Source organism: Poecilia formosa, unplaced genomic scaffold (genome assembly GCF_000485575.1).
Source record: "Poecilia formosa unplaced genomic scaffold, Poecilia_formosa-5.1.2 Scaffold25, whole genome shotgun sequence".
Taxonomy (NCBI): Eukaryota; Metazoa; Chordata; class Actinopteri; order Cyprinodontiformes; family Poeciliidae; genus Poecilia; species Poecilia formosa.
In genome coordinates this window covers 2,738,411-2,762,335 of record NW_006799964.1, presented here as the reverse complement: position 1 = coordinate 2,762,335, position 23,925 = coordinate 2,738,411, and the positions used below count along the sequence as shown (strand labels likewise).

At 37.5% G+C, this 23,925-nt stretch overlaps 1 protein-coding gene across 6 annotated transcripts in view; it reads left to right on the top strand.

Moving 5' to 3' along the window:
- The window catches only part of pde4d (phosphodiesterase 4D, cAMP-specific), a 154,754-nt gene that overhangs the window by 122,889 nt on the left and 7,940 nt on the right, over positions 1–23,925 (top strand). For 5 of the 6 annotated variants that reach the window (XM_007548146.2, XM_007548143.2, XM_007548145.2 and 2 more), the window contains exons 2-6: positions 10,409–10,600; positions 12,081–12,117; positions 12,198–12,274; positions 12,828–12,877; positions 16,301–16,413. In XM_007548146.2, the coding sequence (XP_007548208.1) occupies positions 10,409–10,600; positions 12,081–12,117; positions 12,198–12,274; positions 12,828–12,877; positions 16,301–16,413 (469 nt within the window). Of the gene's footprint in view, positions 1–10,408; positions 10,601–12,080; positions 12,118–12,197; positions 12,275–12,827; positions 12,878–16,300; positions 16,414–21,924; positions 22,934–23,925 lie in introns of those variants that run through there. The other variant, XM_007548150.2, reaches the window with a different exon arrangement.

Below are 23,925 nucleotides of genomic sequence, written 5' to 3'. Positions count from 1 at the left end.
CCTTGCCCTTCCCCTCCTGTCTCCTATTCCCTCCTGTTCCAGCTTGTTCTTGCTTGTCAGTAAAAAAAATATGAATTGCAGCTCCAACATTGAAGGTGAACGACAACATATTTTACATTACTTTCTTTCAAAAGGATGGTAACTGAGTACAACTGCGGTTTGTACTCAATTAAAATACTCATAATACAATGCTCATGAAGTTGTGGGGTTTTTACAAGAGACACGTGTTTAAACCTGGTAGAGTCTTATAGTCTTGTGTCAGTTTACCAGTCTACTCTGCAACCTACTCAGCTTTTGTAAAATGAAGACATAGTAACCAGGTCTCACGCCGTTATAGTGCTCCTGCAGGTGTGACATATTACTGTACCTACAGTAAAGTGAATGGTTATAAAACTGGTTTTAGTAAAAGAGCTGACTGCAAAATGTCTCTCTTTTTTTTTTCTTGTTCCCATTAAAAGCTGAGAATCTGGCAGTGTTTGGTTTGTATGAGCCATCTTTTTGAATGTCTACCAAAAGCAATACTCAGCTGGACAAGGCATGCCGCCTACTCCATCTGTCCTGCCCTCCTTTATGCCATTTACTGTTTTGTGGAGGCTTCTTTCATTTAATTCTAACATTGCCTTTTTTCTGTCATGACAGATATCTGAGTGTTTTTAAGATGAGAGATACATCTCTGATGGGCAGTATTATGAAGAGGATCCAAATGTTTGTGCTTAAGTCCAGTGAAAACATAAGTGTGTTGTATCACAATAGCTTTTATTATGCCATTACATGCCTGATTAGATGTCTTCAGGTTAACATGTTTTTTTATTTATTTTATTTTTTTTGCACAAACTCCCATGAACAGCTGTGTGAGGCTGTGCATAGCTATGTGAGACAAAGACAAGATTCAGCATAAACAGCATAAAGAAATCCAGACAGACCTGTTTGTCTCAACTAGACAAATAGATGTTTTATAATTACAGACTGTTGGTGTCCATCATTGTGTTTGCGGAATAAACATAGATCAATCATTAGAAGATGTAAATTGGGAGAAATAAGCAAGAAAAGATGGAAAAAGTGTTCATTTTAATGCAAGTCTTTGCATCTGACTTTTTTCAAGCCAACGTTACACTTTAGTAAAAAATGTTAAGGTATAATAAACATTGGCATTTATTAAATTATTGCCAATATAAAGTTAATGAGGAACATATTTGAATGTAAAGTTCAACACTTTAAATTAGTAGCAAATACAAAAAAAAAACATTTTTTGCAAGAATTCAGAGATGTTAGTTAGGTAAAATGTTAGTTATTCTCGTTTGTCTTGAGTTGCGTCCTGTGAAGGACGCTTTTCTGTAATTTGATTTTCTCCTTATTAAAATACCTCCTTCAGTTAAAAGGAATGTAGGTGAGTATCAAAATTGCCCTGAGTCTTTTGATTTAGAAACTTCCTGTGCTGGAGCAAAAAGCTCTAAAGTCAACAGAGCTAGGCTGAAGTTGTGATTAGCACACCTTAACTGAGGTTCTCAGAGAAAAGGTTTCAAACATGGCCACTCTTTGTAAAATGTATTTCAAATTTTATTACTCTTTCAGTAACTGTTTATGATGTAGCCAATCCAATTATTTAGGGTTCTCTTTCTTCTTAATATGTGGAATAATACAGAAAAAAGAAAAAGAGAAGGTGAACGCTGGTCAGGATACAACCAAGGAGGACCGAGGAGAAGTGACTTAAGATAGAGACAGTATAGCACAAAATAGTTAACTAAATTAAATAAGTTGAGTAAAATTATCTAAAAAGTTACCAGTTATTTCAACTTCATTCAACTCAGAAATGTTGTTTAAAGCCTAGTCCCCAAAAAATGTTTGCAAACTGTTGCATTAATTTTATTCTAGCAATTTGTTTTAACAGTTTTGACAGTTTCTGGCAATGACTGAACATCAGGTCAGGCCTTTCATAAGGCCTGACAATTTGTAGGTTATTTAATATTTCTTCTAAAATTAGCATTTACGTAGCCCACTCCTAAGATAATGAATAGAATGGAAAATAGGTTCACAGCTAAGTGGACCTCCCGTGTGTATTGGAGCTGAAGTGGCTCGCTTTGCTTTTACCCATACGAACCAAGATGACGGCGCATTGCCATGGTGACCTCTTTATGTGTCTCATGATTGACTAACTTTTCTCAGTGTTACAGCTGCGGCAGTAGGAGCTAGAGCAGTGTTATGACTGAAGACATAGATTCATATTATTTATATCTCACAGAGTCTGAAGGAAAGAGGGGGAAAGCAAACCAGGGAATGAAACACTGTCATTAATAATTGATTTGATTGCATCCTGCTATGTAAAAAAGGTCAACTGAGTAGTACTCGTCCCTCAAGCAGTAAAAATTCCTACCAATTTTCCAAGAATTATGGCAAATTGTTGCTGTTTTAAGGTGATTTTTTTTCCCAGTAAGATTTGCATGAATGAGTTTCAGCTGCTGTCATGATCCGTGTTTCTGTGTATTTATTTTAAGGTTTTTCTGTGTTCAGTTTCTGTCCTGAGTCTCTGTTTCTGCGTCTTCCCCGTTGATTGCTTCCCAGGGGGTGTCTCATTCCTTGATTACCCTCCCTGTGTATTTAGTCCCACCTGTTGTCTGTGTTCCTCGTCAGATCCTTGTCGTATGTTGTTTGTCTGCCTGCCATCACAGTTGAACTGTAAAGTCCTGTGTTGGTTTAGCTCTCTTATTCAGTCCTCAGTTTTTCAGTTGCTACCGGTAATTAGCTGTGTGCTAACTCTCTGCCGTGCCGCCTGTGTTGGACTGTGCTTGAGCTCTCTTTATTAAATCATCATTATCATCATCATCTGGGTCTCAGCGTTCGTTCTCACAACCACCAAAACACCGCATCTGACAGCTGACAAATATTTATGAAAAGTTAGTCATTCCTCAGCTTGAAAGTGGTTTTCTAAATATACTCACAAAAGTACAAAGTTCTCAAGAACTCTTTAATTTGACAAGACATCGATGAGAAGACTCAGAGCAAAAGATGCTGGCTTTGTTTTAGATATCTTCACAGTTTGGATGTTGTGTATTTAGGTTCCACTTGTTCTTGAGGATATGTTGTGATAAGGAATTTCTCAGAGACCGAACACAGTTGAAATGCCTTAATTGAGTGCTCACCATTTCATGCCAGAAATAACATTTTGTACTTGTTAACCAACTATTTAAAGTTATTTTTTACATTTTCCAGTATGTCTATTGTAAGAAAATTTGTTTTTATGTCAAATATATACACCTAGAGGTGTATATATAAAAAAAAAAACATAAATTGAATTTCATGTTTGTTATAATAATGTCATGCAACAAAACAGCTGCAGTCTTTAAAAGAATATAGAATTAGTTATTATGGTTATTTTTTTTATTTATGTACATGAAATCATGTGGAATATTTGATATGATCTTATGAGATACAAAAATTCAAAATTTTGTTGAAATTCTGTGTAAATTAGTGTTTGACACAAAACTGTCTGTCAAGTATCAACACAGTCTCTAAATCATGTAGAAAAAAACAACAACATAATATTAATTTATTGAAGAACTGTAATAATCAATTATGACACTGTTATGTACATTTTTGGTCAGTGTGTCAGTTGGTTTATTATAAAGCATACAGTCTATGTCCATCTCATTTTGAAAGTATAGTGAAACTTAAATGAAATCACAAAAAAGTTGAGGAATGAAGATAATTAAAAATAACTCATGCTTTTGTTAATTACTTAGGTACAAAACTAGTTTTAGATGCAAAACTTGAAGTACAAAGGTTTGAAATGGCAAGTTGTACGTATAAAAGAGATGTATGAATTTCCTAAGGTTTGCACTGTACAGGAAGTTTCTCTCATTTGGAAAAAAATGTCTCAGATTTCTCTCCTAATTTTTGAGCCAAAGACAAATTTGGCTATTGCTTCCTGTTGGGTATTGGCAAATCAACATATATCTGCCTTGACTTTTTTTCTTTTTACTTCTGTGAATACATGTGTGCGCGCGCGTGTGTGTGTGTGTGTGTGTGTGTGTGTGTGTTTGTGTGGATGGGCAGTGCAGATAGAGGAAACAGGCGTTGTAGTTATCAATGAATGGTCAGTCCTTATCTGCTTGGTCCGGTCTGCTTTGTGGTTGATGGCCTTGTCACATATTCTTTACCTCCTCCCCCAGTCTTTTCAAACGAGATGGTAAAAGAAGAAAAGGATTTGCCCTGACATGAATAATAATATGTTGCAGCTTGTAGCTATGGCTTGCCCTTAACGTACAACCAATCTGCTTTGACCTGCGACAATGTTACAGTCACTGCTATTTGCTAAAAACTTCTTCTATCACTTGAGATAGAAACATAGAAAAGTACAAGATACTTATATCATAATAATAACAGTAAAAATAATATTTTTAAGGGAATCTTTGGATCAATATTTAATGCATTCAACTGATTGGACAGTGACATTTCAAGCGGATGGTTTCCAGAGCCAAAATATTCATTTTCTAAATCTTGGTAGATATAAAGCTTGCTATTACTTGATTTGTTGTAAGTATTTGTTTACACTGATTATTAACCTGAAATATTTTACCCTCACTATCTGTATCTGTATTTGAGGACTAAATATTCGGCAGTTAACCTCAGGCCAATTACATGAGCAGATAGCACAACTACATAATTAATAATATCAATAATTAAGTTAATATCAGCCTGTCATAATCGGTGTCATTTTAAGAAGAACACAGCAACAGAAATGTATGATATTCTACTTGAGTGTTGCTTTAAAACAACAAAGTTGAGCAGTCGGTTCTAAATCTTTCTTTGAGTGTCTTTATTGAAATAAAATAATCATATCACAACAGGAACATATGCTAATCAATATGTTCTAATGTTTTAGCAGTAGTAGCATCATTGCTTTTCCCTTATAAAGTAATTATACCATTTTATATCTTTTATTTTTTTTTTTCTTTGTGTAACATCTTCACTCAAGGCAATAGTTTTATGATAAGCTTGTGGGACCTCATTCCTCTAGGACACATAGCTGTCGGTACCCTGACATAAACACTGTGCTGCCATTTTAAAACCGTAGGTCATGGACATGCCACAGGACACACCTTGCTCATGTCCTTTCCTTCTGTCTCCGTCTATTTTTCACTGTTCACTCACCTCTTTGTCTTTCCTTGTTCTCCGTTTACACCAAAACAGAAAATGGTTAGTTCACCGATTCCCTCTCAGCTCCGAGCTGTTACACATAACTAATGACGGGACAGAGCATAGTGTGTCTTTTTAAACACATCAGCAAGGATGAGGATAGATGGGATTCTGCTCCACCTGAGGGTGTAGCCATGAGAACAATGTTGGTCACATTACATAACACAAACATAGTTATGTGTCTCTTTTAAATGTGCAACCAAGTGCAAAGAATGTGAAGTTTATATATAACTCAACCGAGAACTTTAAAACAAATTAAAAAAAAAAAAAAAGATCTTATAAACCTGGTATCCCAAATGTTTACAAGCTGTGTGCTAAAGTAGACAGAGGGAAGGCAACGCTTGCTTTATTTTAGAAAGCTATGGACACAAAAGGAAGCAGGCTAGTGGGAAACAGTGAGGAGAAATATTTATCTCCTTAGTGTTAAGCTAACCTCAGAAAACGTAAACCTTTCTGAAGTTAAAGCTGCAAAAAGAAGATTAATGAATATATATTAGTATGTATTTCATGGAGTTTGAGTCCCTGCCTGGTTGGGGGACATAATACTGAAATGCCTTTTTTTTCTGTTTGTCAAATAGGACCAGCTGACCTCAGAAAGAGGCTAAAGATGGCACAGACTCACAAACTCTGAGTTTTAACTCTCAAATCAAATTATGTCAACTCCTGACTCTAGTTACAAAGTGAAAAATTCAACAGAACATTATTACGGATCACATTCTATATTAATTTGGTCTTAAAGTTTCTGTGTTAAAGCCACAATAAGTAGTATATTAATTTTTTTGTCATTTAGTTTTCCATGAGCGGTGTAAGTGTAAAATATGCAGGTTTTTTTCTACAGAAGGCTCTGCTCCTGAACTAGAACACAAAAAGATGTCAAAGTCCTGTTCTTACTTAGTGGTATCTCTAAGAGCCACATTTGCAGAATGGCTGTTAAATGTAGGTCGTGTCCCAGAATAATTTGACAACAGTACCCCACTTTGCCATTTTTAACTAAGTGGATCATTCAGAGTAGACTCAGCGTTTTGGAAGTAAGGAAATAAACTAATTCAGTGTTTGAGAGCAAATGTGTGAGGGGGTGATGAAACTATGAAAAGGAATAATAATGTGAAATTTATCAGCAAATGTGTCAATCAAAACCAGTCACTGAATGTACAAAGACTTGGGAAAATTATATGCCAGTATAAATTAGTACTTCAGGTGTCGGGGAAAAAAATGAGTTTTTCCTGAAGAGTCACAGAGGAGCTACATTGAAATGCATAGTTGTTCCCTGTTGTTGTGTAGTTGTTTTTTAATAATCATTTTTATCATTTTTGATGTGCTCATTTCTGGAAACTCCACCTTGAAATGTGTTCCTATAAAACAAACAAACAAAAAAACCATCTGCATCGGACCCTGTACCTGCTTTGGGCTGTTTGGTAGAACAACGATCGATAAACGCCTCAAGAATTTCATAGAATACAAAGTTTTTCATTCAAAATGTTTACAGTAAGATAAAGAAACTGTCTGACATTTTTGTTTTAAAAATAAGTATTTTGCAGAGTCAAACTACAAAAAACAATAATTAACGTTATAGTTGGAATAATAAGTTATGGAAAACCTCTAATGAAAATGTTTGAATGAACTGTTGTATTTATTTTTTAGGGGTCAGTGCATCAGTTTCAATTTCTTCTTTGTGAGATATACCATTTATATGCTATTGTTTTGCTTTTTTAATCAGGGTTTAACTGTGGCAAATGTCACTGTCAGACATCGGGAAAGTGGGGGGGGCTATCCTGGCCGCCCATCAGTTCTCAAAACTACACACACAAAAAAAACAACAACAAAAAAACTTGTAATGGCCCACACAGGGTCAGTGCGATCTTTATGGGCAGAGAAAAAAAAATGGGGTCCAAATGTCCCCATTTCTTAAGACCAGGGGAGGGTTGAAGGGTTAATGCTCCCAGGGTTCAAAATCTTTTTTAAAGGGATAAAGACAGACTTAGAGTTTTCCCACTCTCTGAAGTATTAAATAATGTAGCTTTCAGGCCAAAAGAAGCCTACACATAGTTTGGCTTGGTGAGCTCCCAGGAACCATTAATGGATTCTATAGATTAAAAGTTTGATTGAGTAGATTGCAAAAGAAGAAGTGTATTGGCTATGTTTATTACGGCAACTACAGTTTGATTAGCTCTCATCGTGCATCTGTTATGCTAAAGCCAACAAAGAAAAAATGACACTGGGTGATCTTAACAGTTTTATGATGTTTTTGAAATAACTCAGCACATTTTCTTTTGACGTTCGGATGGTTTTCTTTTTTTTGTTTTTTATTTTTGGTATCACAATTGATATATTGACACCAAAAGAATTGTGCATTATAAATGTCACATGGAAGTTTCAAACAGCATTTGACTTTATAGAGTGTATTACAAATTTAGCAACATATTTATTTAAGACTGACAACTTTTTAAAGAGGTAGCGATCTCAGAAACACTTACTACCTGACATCCATGCATCCATTTATTGTTTATACCCGTTAGTCTGTGCTTGAGCATTTTTTTTAAAACATTTTTTTAATATTAGTGTCCGATTGTATTTTTATTGCAGATTATTAAAGTAATGCTGGATTTGCTGACCTAGTTCAAAAGTATTTCTCTTTAAGAGGGACACTCACTCAGTCTTCTGTTTATTTCCACTATGTAACCATAGAAGTGTTGGCCTTCTTTTCTCTCTTTTTCTCTTTATTGGCTGCTGTCTCAAAGATTTACTCTATTGGGAGAAAAAAAAAACTGAAAAAAAAACAAAAAACAAAAAACAGGTATTCCAACTATGATGTCAATGTTGGCGCAATACTATGCTAACTTTGCTCCAAGACTTATTTGTTATTCCAGAGGAAGGGAGGGTGTGTCTATAGAGTAAAACCACACATGCAGTTTAGGTGAGACTGAGCGTGGGCTTTGACGTCAGAGTGCGATCAGATGTTAAACATATGCTAGAGGCTCTGTGTCAACACTTTCTCTGTCTCAGTTTGAGATCTTTTCCTTGTTCACATACAGGATGTACTCATTCATGTGCACTTACCACACAGAGCAGCTGCACGACGAGCTGACCTGTGTTAGCACTGATGACTTTTCTTTCACTGGGGTGAGTCGGGGCTCTCAACGCTTCCAGTAAAGACAGCAGAAGGATTACTTGGCTTGATAAGAGTGTGAAGATGGGTGATATGAGGGAGGTTCAGACTGATTGGTGCTCTTTGAGAGTGTGGAGAGCAACTTTTGAGAAAAGTTACCAGATTCATTTCGACTGCAGCACTTTTGTGTCTTTTTCTTCTTTTTTTTTTTTTTCTGTCTAAGAAGAACTTAGAGAGGAGGGCAAGGACAATACAATTGCCCTTTGCTCCAGGCAGGCAGCCAAACTATCCTATTCCCCAACAAAAGCTCACTCTCAGTCAGCCTCTGCCATCAGTTATATCACAGGAAGAAGGTAGATCACAGATCATTTAGCCCTTCAAGTATTCTGGAAAATATGCTTGGCATGTCCTGTGTTGCAGTGTGGCTTTCAAGGAGCTTGATAAGATGTGATTACTGCCAGATATTTTACAGATTGCACTAATCACAATTCTGTGGCTAATTTTTGGTCTCCAGTGTTTATAAAGAGGACAGTGATAAAATCAGATACAAGAACAGCATTGACTGTGTTCACATTTTAAACTGTCTTTAACATCTGTTAGAGATCGGTGTGTTTGGTGTGACTCACATGGCAAAACATTCATGTGCTACAGAATGAAGAAATAAACATTGAGTAAAAAGTCGACAACATTTCCAAATCCAGGAATTTTCATGACAAAAAGACCTTTAAAGCTCATGAGGAGAACAGAGCAACTTTGCTGTACTCTGCTTGACCTCCTTAATTTCTCAGTTTGTTTCTTGTTAGATAATATATCAGTTGTACTGTTGGAACTTATCAACAGATTCATTTAAGAATGTATCTTTGGATACATTGGCTTTACTTAAAGACTGGTTTTACGTAAAACCTATAGTCTCGATTCTCTACTTTCTCATACAAAGTAGGCAACATATTTGTGGGTCTTATTTTCCAACTTTTGTTCTATTGTCTGAACAAACCAAGCCAGGGTTTTTCCCATACCTGCAGGCATTCTGTAACTTTACCAGAAGGAGTCAGGTTTTATCTCGGAGTTAAAGGAAAGGAGCCGGTTTACTTTGAATGAATGCGTTTATTTACACAGGTACGTTTAATATCGGGGGACTTTTAACAACACATAACCCGTGTTTACACACCATCAAACTTTAAAAAGATTTCATTTCAATAACTGTTCACTCTGCATATTTTAGGCTGTCGCACATGCACAGGCTTGCTCATTCTCTAACAGTATTAGAAGGGAGCCAATGCTGAATTAAGACTTTTGTTTTTTTCTTTGTTATGCATCGCTATGATGATTATGATAAGATAAGGAGACGTCACCCTCCTGGGTATTACGCATTGTGTCGAGGGGAATCCCACACTGACCTTAGCATCCTCCCCAGACCAGATTATAGGATTGCGTCCCAGCCTTGGCGATGAGACAGGTGTCTCTGTAGATATGCATTAGTCATCACTTGGGTGCACAATCACCTTGGAGACTAAGGAGCTCAGCATGACATCCCAATAGGAAGTGGTGTCACTGGTTAAAAAACACTGCTTAGCTGTGAGTCAGTAGCAGTATCAGGACTGAGGTATTCCCTGTGGCACTGAGGGTTGGAATAAAGCGTGCTGAGTGTGGTTCTGTGTGAGTAGATTTATATGTTCTGGGACTAGAGAGAAAACCTGCTGTGATAAATTACAAGCATAAGTGATTGAAAATAGAGTAGGAGCCCACTTTTGTACACACATTACCATGATTTGATGATGTGTCTATATATATATATATATATATATATATATATATATATATATATTTGCTATCAATATCAATAGCTGTCAGCACTTTATACAACATGCATAGATAAGTCACACTCAACTCTTAAATTAAATTCCAGACATATTCAAAATGTTGAACAATGTTGAACAGTGCTGCCATATAAAGATAACTTCAATGCTTTTTAAAATGTTTATGCCCAATTACTAACGGATTGCAAATTTTACAGTTTTTACTTTGTTTACAAACCCACTGAAAAAAAAACTGTTCATGTTTTAATACCCTTTTTCCTTCTTCTTCTTCTTTTTTTTTTTTTGCCTGCAGCTTTGATGTGGACAATGGCACGTCGTCAGGTCGAAGCCCCCTGGACCCAATGGCCAGCCCGGGCTCAGGCCTCATCCTGCAGGCCAACTTTGTCCACAGCCAGCGGAGAGAGTCGTTCCTCTACCGCTCGGATAGCGACTACGACCTCTCCCCCAAGTCCATGTCCCGAAACTCCTCCATTGCCAGTGACATGTGAGTGGCACAAAGATTTTCCTTTCATTTATAACACATAGACAATCCACCCAAATAAAATGTGCATCTGTCGATCTCAGTGGGGGCTTTTGTGTTTTGGTGGCTCTGTCGCAGCTGGATGTTTTAAGAACCAGTTCTAGACCTCAGGGGAAGAGTGCATGAGCAACACATGGTTGTGTGGTGTCACATATCCTAACCCTAACTCATGAGTAAGCATGTGGTGCAAATGCATTTTGACGATACGCAGCATAATATAGTCACCTTCCTGAAATAATGGCCTAAGTCAATTTTTTTTTTTTTGCCAAAATGATTTAGGCAAAAACAGTGGGGAAAAAGTGACCGTTTTGGCAAAATATGACTTAAACCATTATTTTAGGAAGTTGAAAATGTGAACTTTGTACTGAGGTAGTTTCATTTTAATTTTTTGAATGGTCTTAAACAAGATGTCAGGCTTTTTTTTTTAAGTTAATTTAGCTAAATCTCTTTAATTTTTTGTGTTTTAGGAGCACAGGACAGAAAAAGCTATCATCTCATTTGATTTTTATCCCACAAATACCAGTTCACATGCTGAAAGGACATATGAATGAAAAGTTGTAGCTGTGGGGTTTTTGCAACAGAATAGCCATTGTCATAGTAACACACACCTGTTTTGCTGCACCTGTTGCCAGTCCGTGTGTATCTTTGTCTTCGGTTTATTGGTTACGTCAATAGTAGTTCATACCAACCTTTTGGGTTGGTATGAACTTCAGCCAAGGCTTTTCAGCTTAACCTTATTGCGCCTCAAACTTTAGGTAACCACTTGACGCCCAAGGCAATCAGTGCAGGTAAATCAAAAGTTTGTGATATTAATATTTAATCTGTAAAGTTAAACTTCAACTTGAAGTCAAAGTCACATTTTTTCGATAGCGCATTTAAAAACAACAGTTGACCAAAGTGCTAGACAGCTAAAGTAACAAAATAATTGAGTTATTGATAATAGAATCAGTTGTTGTTTTCCTTTAAAAGAAGAGAAGGAAAGCAATGGGAAAAAGTTTAGGGATGTTTTCACAGGTGCATAGAAAGCTAGCATTCTTCACAGCAGCCTTGCTGTGATTAAGCACAAAAAATAGGTTCTGATGCTGAAATGTCGCAATCATATTCTGATTTCAACATTTTCTGATATTTTCCAATATATTTTATATTTTTCTTAATGTATTTTCACTATGCTGACTCCCCCTCCATTCTAGAATACACTTTAAACTTTAATTATTTGTTTTTGAAGCTCTCAATGGCCTTGCTCCTCATTTTTTTATCAAAGTTGTTGAGCTTTTCTGTTTTCAGCTCAGACAGTTACTGTTCCACAGCACAAACATTGGGGTAACAGAGCTTTTTCCTACCCCATATCTACAGCTTAACAGGTTCCAGAGCACAACATATTGTCAAATTTCAGCAGTATGGGAATTTCCACTAACATAGACTCCACTTTCTTTATTTCTTTCAGTCATGGTGACGATATGATTGTAACGCCATTTGCACAGGTATGTGAATTTGTCTTAATGTTGCATATTGTGATGATCGGTGCCTGATTGAATCCTAATCAGTCGTATCCCACTCTCAGGTTCTTGCAAGCTTGAGAACTGTACGGAACAACTTTGGTGCATTAACCAATCTACAGCAAGACAGAGCATCTAATAAGTAAGCTGCTTTCATTACTTATGAATGCTGAGGTAAAATGAGTGGCGTGACATGATGCAGCCCCTAATTCCTACATGATTCCAACCTTAAACATCCAAACACGTAGGAGATATTTTACTATCTTCTAAACATGTAAACAAGTTATCCAATGGATTTATGTTCAGGACCCTACAAAAAGTTGACCAGTTTGTTTAGTCGGGGATGTTGTAGAAAGACAGTAGTGCAGTGAGCTGAATCACAGTGGTTATTATTTTTATAGGATTACAAAACACTGAAGGTACAGTTATTAAATTAATTTTGTATTTCAGCCAATGGATGCCTCAAACACACTCGTCTTGTACAGTTGGCTGTGTCTGCCCTCTGCTGTTCGTTTTTAGTACTGCAATTGCTCCTTGAGTGATTTCTTTGCAGTAGCTCCTAACAGTCAAGGTCCTTTCTATTTACTGAGCCAATGATAGATGTTGTTTTTCTTTGTTACAGATTGTGTTTCAATATTCTACAAAATGTCAGAATTTTAAAGTGACATATAATATTATGTGTCTGTTTATGACAGGAGATCACCCATGTGTAACCCACCCCCTATCACCAAGACCACCTTTACAGGTAAGAAATTTAAATGAGAAATGTAATGAGAAAATTATTTCAATGTTATACACTATGTTTATTTTCACCAGCAGATCTTCTCATCTTCTGTTTTCATTCTCATAAATATTCTGATTTCATTTGATTTTTTTTTTACTATTGATTTACTTTATATTTACTTTATATATTTATATTCATGGTGATCAAGTATAATTTTTTTCAGACATAGACAGTGCCAGCATAAAAGAGTCATTGGTTATTGAACGTGTATTCACAGCTGTCCTTTACCTGTTAGACAGTCATCTTTCACTGCACAACCTGTCTGGTCTCTTCTGAATGGGTTTTCTGATGGCATTGTGAAGATTGTATCAGATGTATCAGATGGCTAGAAAAGATTCACCATTGACAGTCCAACACTTTCAGTAGCTGTAACTCAGCTCATGTTTGCCAAGACACTACATATGACTTTCAAAACCGATAAACCTTTCACATTTCACATTTTAGTATAAGGACCATGATAGCAAAGACATCCACAGAGCCAAAAAAAAAAAGCACTTTTACATAAAAGTGAAAATATTTACTGGCTTTACAAGTGCAAAACAGGGTACTCAAAATAGTGAATATGTCACGTTTCCCTTCAACATTAAAACTATATCTAAAGCAGTTCTCTGAGTGTCACATCTGAAATCATGAGTGATTTCAGATGTGACACTCTGAAATCATCGGGGTCCCAGTGACATTGTGCTATATTTAGCACACAATCCTATTGCTGCAAGCCATTATTGCTCCTGCCATAAAGTGGTGACAGCTGTGAGTCATGGGCATCATTACATCAGAGTATTGACCGATCATCATATGCACAAGCATACTGACTCTGCAACAAGCCAGCTTGCAGAGCAAAGCAATAAAAGAGCATAATTAATATTATCTCAATGATTTTCCCAGGACCAATAAAGTTGCAATTTGATTTGAGGATCTTGGGGCTTTCTAGTTTTATTAGATTTACTTGTTGAAATACGTTAGGAAATAAAAAAAAAATATATATCTAAGTCTAAATTATAATAATACACATATCTCTGTATGTTTTTGGAAGGCGTTTCCATAATAAATTAAAAGAAAGTGGTAGAAGAGGAAGAAAAACAATACATGGTTTGCAAAACTTTGCGCAAATAAAAATCTGAAAAGTGTGCCTTGCGTTTATATTCAGCACCCTACAAATTGTTGATAAAAGAAAAAAACTGAGTTTTATTTTCCTTCATTATTCAGCACAGTAAAGTTTGTGGTTGAAATGTGTGAGAGTTCACATGCTTTTACCTTGATCAAGGGTCAGGGTTCCTCCTTTTCTTGTCCCTTCCCTCCCCTCCTGTTACTCGTTGAATGTCATTCCTTTCCATTGCCAGTCCGACTCCGGTGTTAAGCTGTTCCATAGTTTGGCTCCAACCCTGCGTCTGTGCAGCAGAGTGGCCTCTCCGAGCGCCGGTGTCTGATGTCGCACTAAGCATGAGAAGAATGTCATTGACGTCAGTGCAGTTGCTGTCAGAAAGAGTAGCACCCGAGCCACTGACACCACACCGGGGGAGAAAGACGGTGACACACAAAAAAAAGGGAGGCTGAAAGGTTGAAAGAAGAGAGGCAAAAAAAGGGGGGGCAAAAGGAAGGATGAGCAGTGGAGGAAGCATAAAATGCAAGAAAGGGAAAGAGAATGTTAAAGGCAGTGAAGCAGGAGAGACTGGACTTTTGCATATGAGATGTTAAAGATTTAGAGGTAGAGTCAAGAGTAACAAAAAATAGTCCTTTCAAAAATGCGCAAGGATGCACCAGTCCTTTCTGAACAAATTGTATGATCTAAAAACACCTTTCAGATTAATTAAACCGAAACTGTTCTTATAATTCAAAATACTCATGAGATAAAATGTACATATGCAATTGCAGCAATAAGACGTCAGTAATTCAGTGTTAAAAAGACAACAGAAATTCCACGTTTGGCACTGCTGCTGCATTTAGGCATACACATAAATGTTGGCTGCAATGCTGAAATAATACATTTCCCAACCTCTTAACCACCACTTTCTTTCACAAAGTATTAAAATCCTTTGCTTTCTTCATTATGAAGGGAATCAGTACAAACTGGTGTCTGGCATGGTGACATTTTCTGTTCTGTTTGGAGACAAAAAAAAGGAGAGAAATTTGTCATGTGGAAAGCTTGTGATGCTGAGACTCTCATCATATTGTTGTCAACTATCTCTCTGCTTTTGCTGGTGTTGATATGCTGAGCACATATAAGCATGCATGCACACACAGCGTTTGGAGCTGCAAGCTCTGGCTCCTCTTCTTATTTTTATTTTTATCCACTCCGTGTTTTGTGTGCCTCCCTTCCCCGTCCACGGCGCAGTCCTCTCAGGCTTTAGGTACAGCTTAGGGAGAGCAGCACGTTTGGCTACCAGGGACGCCAAAGCAACTGCAGCCCACCCTCCTTACCCCCCCACCTATTTACACAGCATCTGTAGGATACACCATCCGGCACAGACACACAGAGCCAGCTTATACCCACTTGCTTCTTGGATACTGTGGATGTTTTTTTTCGTTTTTTTTTAATTTTTTATTATTGGCATGGGGGCAAAGGAGACAAAACCAGGATGTGTTATGGGTAGCTTTTCAGCTGGTGTGAGTGTGTATGTGTAAACATGTGTGTCTGCTTGCTTCCGAGTGTGTGTGTGTGTGTGTTTGAGTGAAATGTCTTTGTGCTGTTTGACCATGTCTTGGTGCGGTGGACATGCTTGGTGTGTGCTGGACAGTTGGACTCCTGTGGACGCCGACTGGCTCTGAGGTGCTCACCGGATCTTCTTCTTCTTCCCACCATCCCTGTCTCCTCTCTGTCCATCCGATAGCAGACATGGGCCTGCTAAACAGACTGTTGTTCATCCTGCTACATGACTGGAATTACACTTCCTCTAAGAATGAGAGAATACTCTCTCCACATCTCGCTGTGTACGGCTGCTCATGAATGAGTCTGACAAGTTTCTCTATTCCTACTTGCTGTTGCGTTTAGTCCGTGTGAACATCTGCTGGAGGCTTAACATCTGGGCAAAGAACTAACAGGGTGGCAAGATCGCCACCCGTCGACAACCACAACACTCCAGGGGACTGTAGCTGAGTTTGCATTTAAGGAAAAATCCAAGGTTGAGAGGGCAGAACTGAACTTTTTTTGCAAACAGTCAGCGAGGTTCGCTCCAGCTGTGCTGCAAGGTGGCATACGAAGACAGAGAAAGGCCCCTCTCCCAGGCCGTCACAGCTGGCTCACCTGTTCCATTATGAAGAGTCACCCATATGTTTACTCGGGGTATCCCAGCTTAACCGTTTGTGGGGTGGGAGACCCCGGACCGGCCGCTCGTCCTCTGAAGCGGGCCCTCACTGACCCGTTGCCCTCCTGTCTTGCCCCCGCAGAGGAGGCCTATCAGAAACTGGCCACCGAGACCCTGGAGGAGCTGGACTGGTGCCTGGACCAGCTGGAGACGCTGCAGACAAGACACTCGGTCAGCGAGATGGCCTCAAACAAGGTAAGAGATGAGTGAAAAATGTTTTTCCGCTGTTAGATATTTATCTCTTTGCAATGTCTGTTGATAAGACCAAATAATAATTTAAAAATGAATATGCTAAGTTGTTTAAAACATGGAGAAGCTGCTCAAAGAGTTAACTAAAATATGTTTGTTTGTTATTGGTCATCAAAATGCCTGTCTGAATTTGTCCATTGAAGTTTTTAAGTTGGGTGTGATAGTATGTATAGATGGTATTTAGGATTCTATATTTGTGTTCCATATTTTGCCTCTATTAGAGTTGCACTGTTGCAAACATCTGTAAGCAAGGTCTGCTACAGAGATCCAATGATCAGATTTGACTGGGCAAAATTCGCAGACTTTAATTTTGTAAAGTTTTGACCTCTGGATACAGATTTTAAATTAATCCCCTTTTATTTTTAGGCACTAAAATTATATGCAAGAACACCATTATACGAATTTCCTGTAAAGAAAGAGTTTACTACTACTTTATAACAAAGGTGAAGTGATTAAAAGTTGGCATTTTAAATTTTAAAGTTATACAATTATTATGATTGCCTTAAGTTCAAGGTTTTCCAAAAGAAACCAACATTCCAACATTCCTGTTTGTTCTGTAACTCATAGAGGCCATCAACCTTCCTGTTGTCCACTGAAAAGTCTTGCTCACTCTTTTGCAGCCTTAATAAATCTCAGACATGTCTCTGTATGTCGTAGAAAATGTATTTCCCTTTTTAAATAGCATGTAAGATCTCTGTGGTTCCTCTTTGTTTTAAATCACTCAAATCTCCACCCTGCTGTGTGTAGCCAGACTAGTGATGTCTAGGTGTTTGTTCATTGATAGAAAAAAGATTGGATTTCTGAGTTTCTGACTGTCTGGCCTCAGGTCAGGGTCAATTGACCCTAGAATTACTCTGTTTTTCTGTATTAAATAACTGTATGCTGAAGTTGCTCAGCACTGAGGGTGATCTCAACCCTTTTCAAATAATTTATGAAAGAAAATTAATTTTTTTCTGCTGTCAGTCCTCACCCGACACCTTTTCCAAGGACGCTCCTCTTCCATACACCCTGTCGAGTGCTGTATATGCTGGTATGTTGTCGTAGACAATAATGTAGTTGTTTGATTGCTCACATGCTGCGTTACTATCAGCATAATGCTCATGATCAGCACATCTTGATAAATAAAGAAAAGAACAGAAAGCTCCAGTGCATCATGCACTGTTGATTTTACTGATTGTAGTATGTGTGGTAGCTGTCAGTGCAGTATTACTTAAATAATGTCCCCCTGTCTGAGTGTGAGCCTCTCATAGGTAGAGATTGAACATGCTCGAGTTGCCATGACCTGCTTCTGCTATGTACTCTGTAGTGCATCAACATCAAAAGTTCAATTGTTTGTGTTGTTTTCGTGCATCTTTGTGGTAGCATTGTCATGCAGGCAGGGAGTCCAGGTATGAGCATGCTCAGTTGCCTCCAGTGTGTGTGTGTGTGTGTGTGTGCGTGTGCGCGTGTGTGGAAGGAGGTTGCTGCGTCGCTTTGAATGCTGATGAGCACTGGGTCCTCGTGATGTCACACACCGTGATGTCACAAGACATCACGGTGAGGCGAGATGGCGAGGGCAGACAAGACAAAGGACTTGCACAGTGTTCACCTCTAATATTAGCCCATCCACAACTTGGCCTCATTTAGACATGAGGAGATTTCTAAAAGAGATGAGAAATCAAGAGTACAGCTCTGCCTCACCGTCGCTCACCAGCAGAGCTATCTCCAGTTGTCATGGTAACAGCCACAGGCCCGGCCGCCCTGCTATCTCTCCACTAACTCGCACACATACACAAACATCACAGGTAACGAATGCATCTTTAGTGATCACCTGGTGTCTGAGGCCCGCAAACTTTTTATTTTGTTTTTGCTTTTTGTTTCTCAACGTAACTCTTCAGACATTTATGAAGGAACGTTGAAAGATCAGCCCAAATTCCCTTAAAATAAATGGATTCAATTAAAACAAAACTAGCCTTCATTTTCTTGAATTTCTAATCTTTAAGTATATTAATAAAAAAAACCTACATGATGATGCAAGTTGTGCCCTAAAACTGTTGTGTTACTTAACGGCAGGCTATATTCACGAAGGGCATGCTTCCTGAAGTTTTTCACATTTCAAAGACTAGCTTTACATTCATGTTGCATTTATAATAAAGTATTCAATCAGTCGTTTTAATTGATGAGGGCTCTGTTTTAGAGTGACCCTTTGTGTTTGGCTCTGAATCTTTTTCTGCCTCTGCTGAGAGAACAGTGTGTGCTGCTTAAGTCTGATCGCCAGATTTGGAGGTCACTGTAGATAAAAGGGGAGAGATTTTAGAAAGTGTCACTTTGACCTATGACCAGGGGATAAAGAGGGATTTTCACTGAATGCTTGGTTTCTCTTTTTTTCATAATTGGCAATGCATATGAGCAGGAAGCCCATAAATCAATGTTTTGAAAGAAAATGTAACATTTTCTGGGGATGGCCCAATTTAGATTTCTTTTAATATCATCTGAGTTCTTGAAAAATATTTGAAAATGTCATTGTCCATTTTTCATTTAAATTTTCATCTAATGGGTCAGAATAAGGGAATAAGGTCTTTGTCTTCTGTTATTTTGGTTTTTATGTTACTAACAAATGAACACCCACAGTCAAACTTCAAAAAAGGTCATTTAACCCTTTTAGGTCATTCTTACTTCTGTTTATATTGTTTGAATTGAGATGCCAAAGAAGTAACAGTTTCTATTTTGTCAATTTGTGAAAATTACGGGTAAAAACCATTTTGATTGTTAGGATTTTATTATTTATTTATTGATAAAGTTACTCCATAAAAACAAGAAGCACTGAAATCAGACTGAGTATACCAACATTTCAACTAAATAAAATAAACAGAGGTGCAGTGAGAACACCGCTTTAACATCCAATATATTGCTTATATTATGTGTTTATTTCTCTTTAGCTCTTCTAATTATTAAAGAATAATGCTTGAGCATGCTCATTTTTATTTTGTGAAATTTTTGAAGTATTTCTCAAGAGAAAAACATTTGTTTATTTCAGACCCAAGATGTGGTGGTTTCGACCAGAACTGTGTTAGCTGCAATCAATAAATCTGGGTTTAACGGGTTCTTCCTAACAGTTTGGATACTTTGGACAAAAAAATCACCAACAACAGCAAACTGTAGACAATATAGCAGGGGCTCTGATACTGAACATTTAAAAATGTTATAATTGGACCTGATTGATTATTTAGGATTGTCTCAAACCTTATTATTTTTCAAATGAAAGTACCCCAAAATCCACTTGTTCTACTCATTCTTTTGGCTGTAGGTTGTATCTTACTGTTTAAGTTTATAATGCCAAGTACAGCTCTCACAGCTTTGTTAGTTGAATTTTACTGTAATTGTATGGCAGTGTTCTCAAGCCCCATAATAACTATAAAGCAGCGTCTAAAACAGGCCTTTACCGTGTTCCTTAGTGGTATTCTTACATCTAAAACTCATTCTACAGCAGCTGAACTTCTTGTACTTTCTCTCTCTTTTAAGGTTGGTCAGAAGTAGTTTGTTTATCAATGTATGCCCTCATGTTTCCGCTTTATAACAACTGTGTGGGATGGAATATGAACTGACTTCTGTATTTTCATTGAAGACAGGCACTGCAGTTTGTCTGTGTTGTGAAGAGAGGGGGTGTCTGCTGCCAGATTAAATGCTGAATGTGAGAAAAAGAAAAAAAAAATCAATAGAGACACGAAAGTGTTGAGGGCTATATACAGCAGGGAATGGGTATTTTTGGTTGCTCCTCTGAGGAACAAATTACACACAAGTCACAACTAAGATAGGTGTGACACTTTCCAATTTTTACCCAATAGTGTGTGTTCACACCTCTTGACTAAGCTGGTGCTTTTGTACGTGTGTGTTTGTGACAGTAAAAGTGAGTTACACAGGGTGGAGTGTCTCTGAGCACTATTTCTGTATTATTCATCTTGAGATAAATTGCAAGCGTATTAGTGTGTGTGCATGTGTTTGTGTGTGGAGAGCTTGTGCTGGCCTGCTTGGCTCAGAGTTAGTCAAAGACTCTGGATGTCAGTTAGCAGGTGGTCTCATCTGCTCCAGCGTAGCTGTAAATTACTCACAGTACCAGGCTGGCTGCTGAGTCTGGGTGTAAAGTAAGCAGAGACATGCTCGGTCTCTTTTCAATCCATGCAACCGCTGGGCTCTCACTAAGATAATGCATGTATGCACACATATAAAGAAAAAAAAAAAAAAGACTTCCTTCTCATACGTGTTCAGTGACCGTAGGAGTATCGCTCAAGATCGATGTTTACAAGCAAATTCATGAAATGACACTTCCAATGGAAAGGAGGTTTTATATCAAGTGTCATAGCGATAGGCAATTAAACTACTCTGTAATGTGACATAAATAGTAATGTGGAATATTTTAGCAATTCTTTTGTTTCTACATCTTTAGTTTTTTTTTGTTGTTGTTGTTTTTTTCTAATTTTCTTAGTATTTATTTGTAAAATCATACTATTAAATCACATTTTACCTTAAGTCTGAAAATTTTGGATAAATATATAATTATCGTGCAGTTATTAGGCATATTTTAGTAGCACCAACCTGAAATAAAAAAAAAAAAAAAAAAAGTTTTTGACCAATATTCTTAAAAATTTATTGATAAATCTGGAATATTGATATGCTGTTGCCTTTTTCTGGAACAAATAGGATAAGCTCAGCACCTTTTACAGTTATATACACCTTATACAGTTAATGGGTTTTCCAAACAATTTATAGGGATAGCTTGAAATATGATGTCCTTCCATTCTTTTATATGTTTATGAGAAACATATAAAGAAAAAGGGCATAATTATTTTGTTTTCATGCTAGTTCTATTGATTTTCATTTTATATATATATATATATATATAAAACAGAGTAAGGAATTACTGTTCTTGTAGCATTTGTGGAAAAAACTGTATACCCAGTCTTTACTGAGACTGCCTCAATGCATTTCAGTTGTAAGTATGTTGGTGCATATTAGCACATTTTCTTTGAAATCTCCCCTGAAATTGTTTCCCAGTACTGTACAAAGAACAGTCCTTCTCTGCTTTTTGTTCCACAGTCCTGCCTTGGATGATGTAGTTAGGTTTCGACACTAATTTAATGTCCCTTATACTCTGATATTAAACAGCACGCATTTATTTGCATTGAACAAAATTAACTGTCCCTTTCTCAAGAATTTTGATCTGAAAATTTTCTGTCAGCTTCTCGGTCAGAAGAATAAAACACATTCATGTTAATATTACAAATATATGTTATTTAACCTCGTAGGTTTTGTGCACTTCTCAGGAAAATGTTCATCCATATTTTGAATGAAAATTCAAAGCAACCCATGTTCTAAAAGGTCTACATCTGTTTGTAATTAAGCCTTTTGAGTGCAGTGAAAAACACATCGGGCAACTGTTGAGCCCATTTCAGATAACTGACGCTCATTCTTTTTGTAAGATTGATGTGTCTTTTTTCCCATATTTACATCATCATCATCACTGATGCTAGCGTGACTCACCGCCCATGGATACTCGGGTGGAGGGTGACCTCAGATTTTTTATTATTACTGCAACATGTCGGGTGAGGTAACTCGCACTTTTACATCATGCTGCAAAAAAGGTGAGGCTACTCATTTGTAATCACAAGCACACATACTGTTTTAACAGGATCAGCCCAATATGGATGCACTTTTTTTACACATTACATGCACGAAACAACATCCTGCTGCACTGTAGGAATTAGAGGAAAAGGAAAAAGCGTAGATTTTTCCACTGACTTCAGTGGTGGCCAATCAAGCAGCAGGTAGTCTTAAGTCTGCTCCAATCCAAGCCAATCAGAGGTTATGATGAGCTCAGACTCTCTACCCTGATTTGCTGCCGTTGTGTGACATGGTGAGAGAGGCAGCCTGTGCTCTTCACATGGAAGAGTGTGTCACACACACAGAAGCAGGCAGCCCATCCTGTTTGGGAGGAGTTCATAGAAAATTTTTATTTATTTATTTTTTACTGTCCTGTTGCTTTGGCATATACCAAGCTTCCGCACCATCATCAATTATTCAGAGACCCAGCAGTGTGTCCCTATATCCAAGAGTTTGTGTATGTGTGTGTGATCTCAGTATGCTGTGTTTGGACCCTCTGAGAGCCACTTCCGTGCCGTTTATCATCCAGAATCTGCGTTTCTTCTCTGCTTTCTGGGACATCGGCACACGTTTGTGGATATACACAGGACCGGGACATGAAGCTTTGTTTGTGGACCCTGTTCAAATGCTCAACTCTGAACTGAGCTCTGAGGGTTCCTAAGGTTGACATTTGGTATAAGAAAGAAGTCTGGGCTGCTTTTGTTTTTCTGTTTTGTCTGTGTGAGCACTTCACAAGGACATATATTCGTACCCTCTCTGTTTCTGGATCTACTTTGTCAAAATGCCTGAAGCAAATTATCTCCTTTCTGTTTCCTGGGGTTACATAAAGGTAAGAATTGTTCCCCTGATGTTGATTTTTGGGGTTTTTTAGCTTCAATGTTCGGTCTTTTACACCAACATTATCATTATACGTGTGAAAGAGAGTTTGATTTTTTTCTTCTTTTTTTTTTAAATCAAGCTTTAGACAGATTTGGATGATGCTTTTAATGAACACACAATCTGCTATATTTAGAACTGCACCAACATGTCGACCACAGAATAATTTTTCATAGGTGTGTCTGTTCTGGATCCCTTATCAATCGGGACGTATCTTTGAACAGAACAAATGACGATGTATGACAGGTTTACATATAAACCTCAGGAAACACACATAAGATTTAGATTCTAGGCCACAGAGAATCGATCTCTCTTTGTTCATTCATAAGTGTTTGGTTATTTCTTCTTCATTTAATGAATGACAAGTCAGCAGTACTCAGGATGGTTGGGTTTGTCTATATTTTTTAAGTAATAATTTTATTTTTTTACACAGTAGAATCTCAAAACTCAAGCGCTTTTTTCTGCTTTGATTTAATTGATTTGCATAGTTATGGCATTCTTTTACAAAAACCAATAAATGATATGAATACTTTTGTGCCTGGTTAAAGAGACCGTTATTTAATATAACATCACAATTCAGCGATAGATTTATTATGATCTGCAGAGCTCTGCATGCACACCCTTTTTACCATTTGCTTCTCATTTTTGCAGCTATGTTGGAAAATCTGTAGATTAAAATGTTTTCATCTAGATCAAAATGTCTTTTGGGTCTCCAGATCAAAAGCCAGGGCTAAATTTGGGTTTGTGTTTATAGATAGGCATAGCCCTGGGGAGAGAAGAGGGAATGAGGATGCGGAGGAGCAAGATGAAGAGGCTGGCAGTGTGGCAGTGGAAAAATTAAAAGAAAATGGGAATCTGGGTTATTGTTCGTTTGTGTTTGTTGCAGTAGTCCTCTATGATCCCCTGTGTGTGTGTGTGTTTGTGTGTGTGTTAAACCAAAAAAAA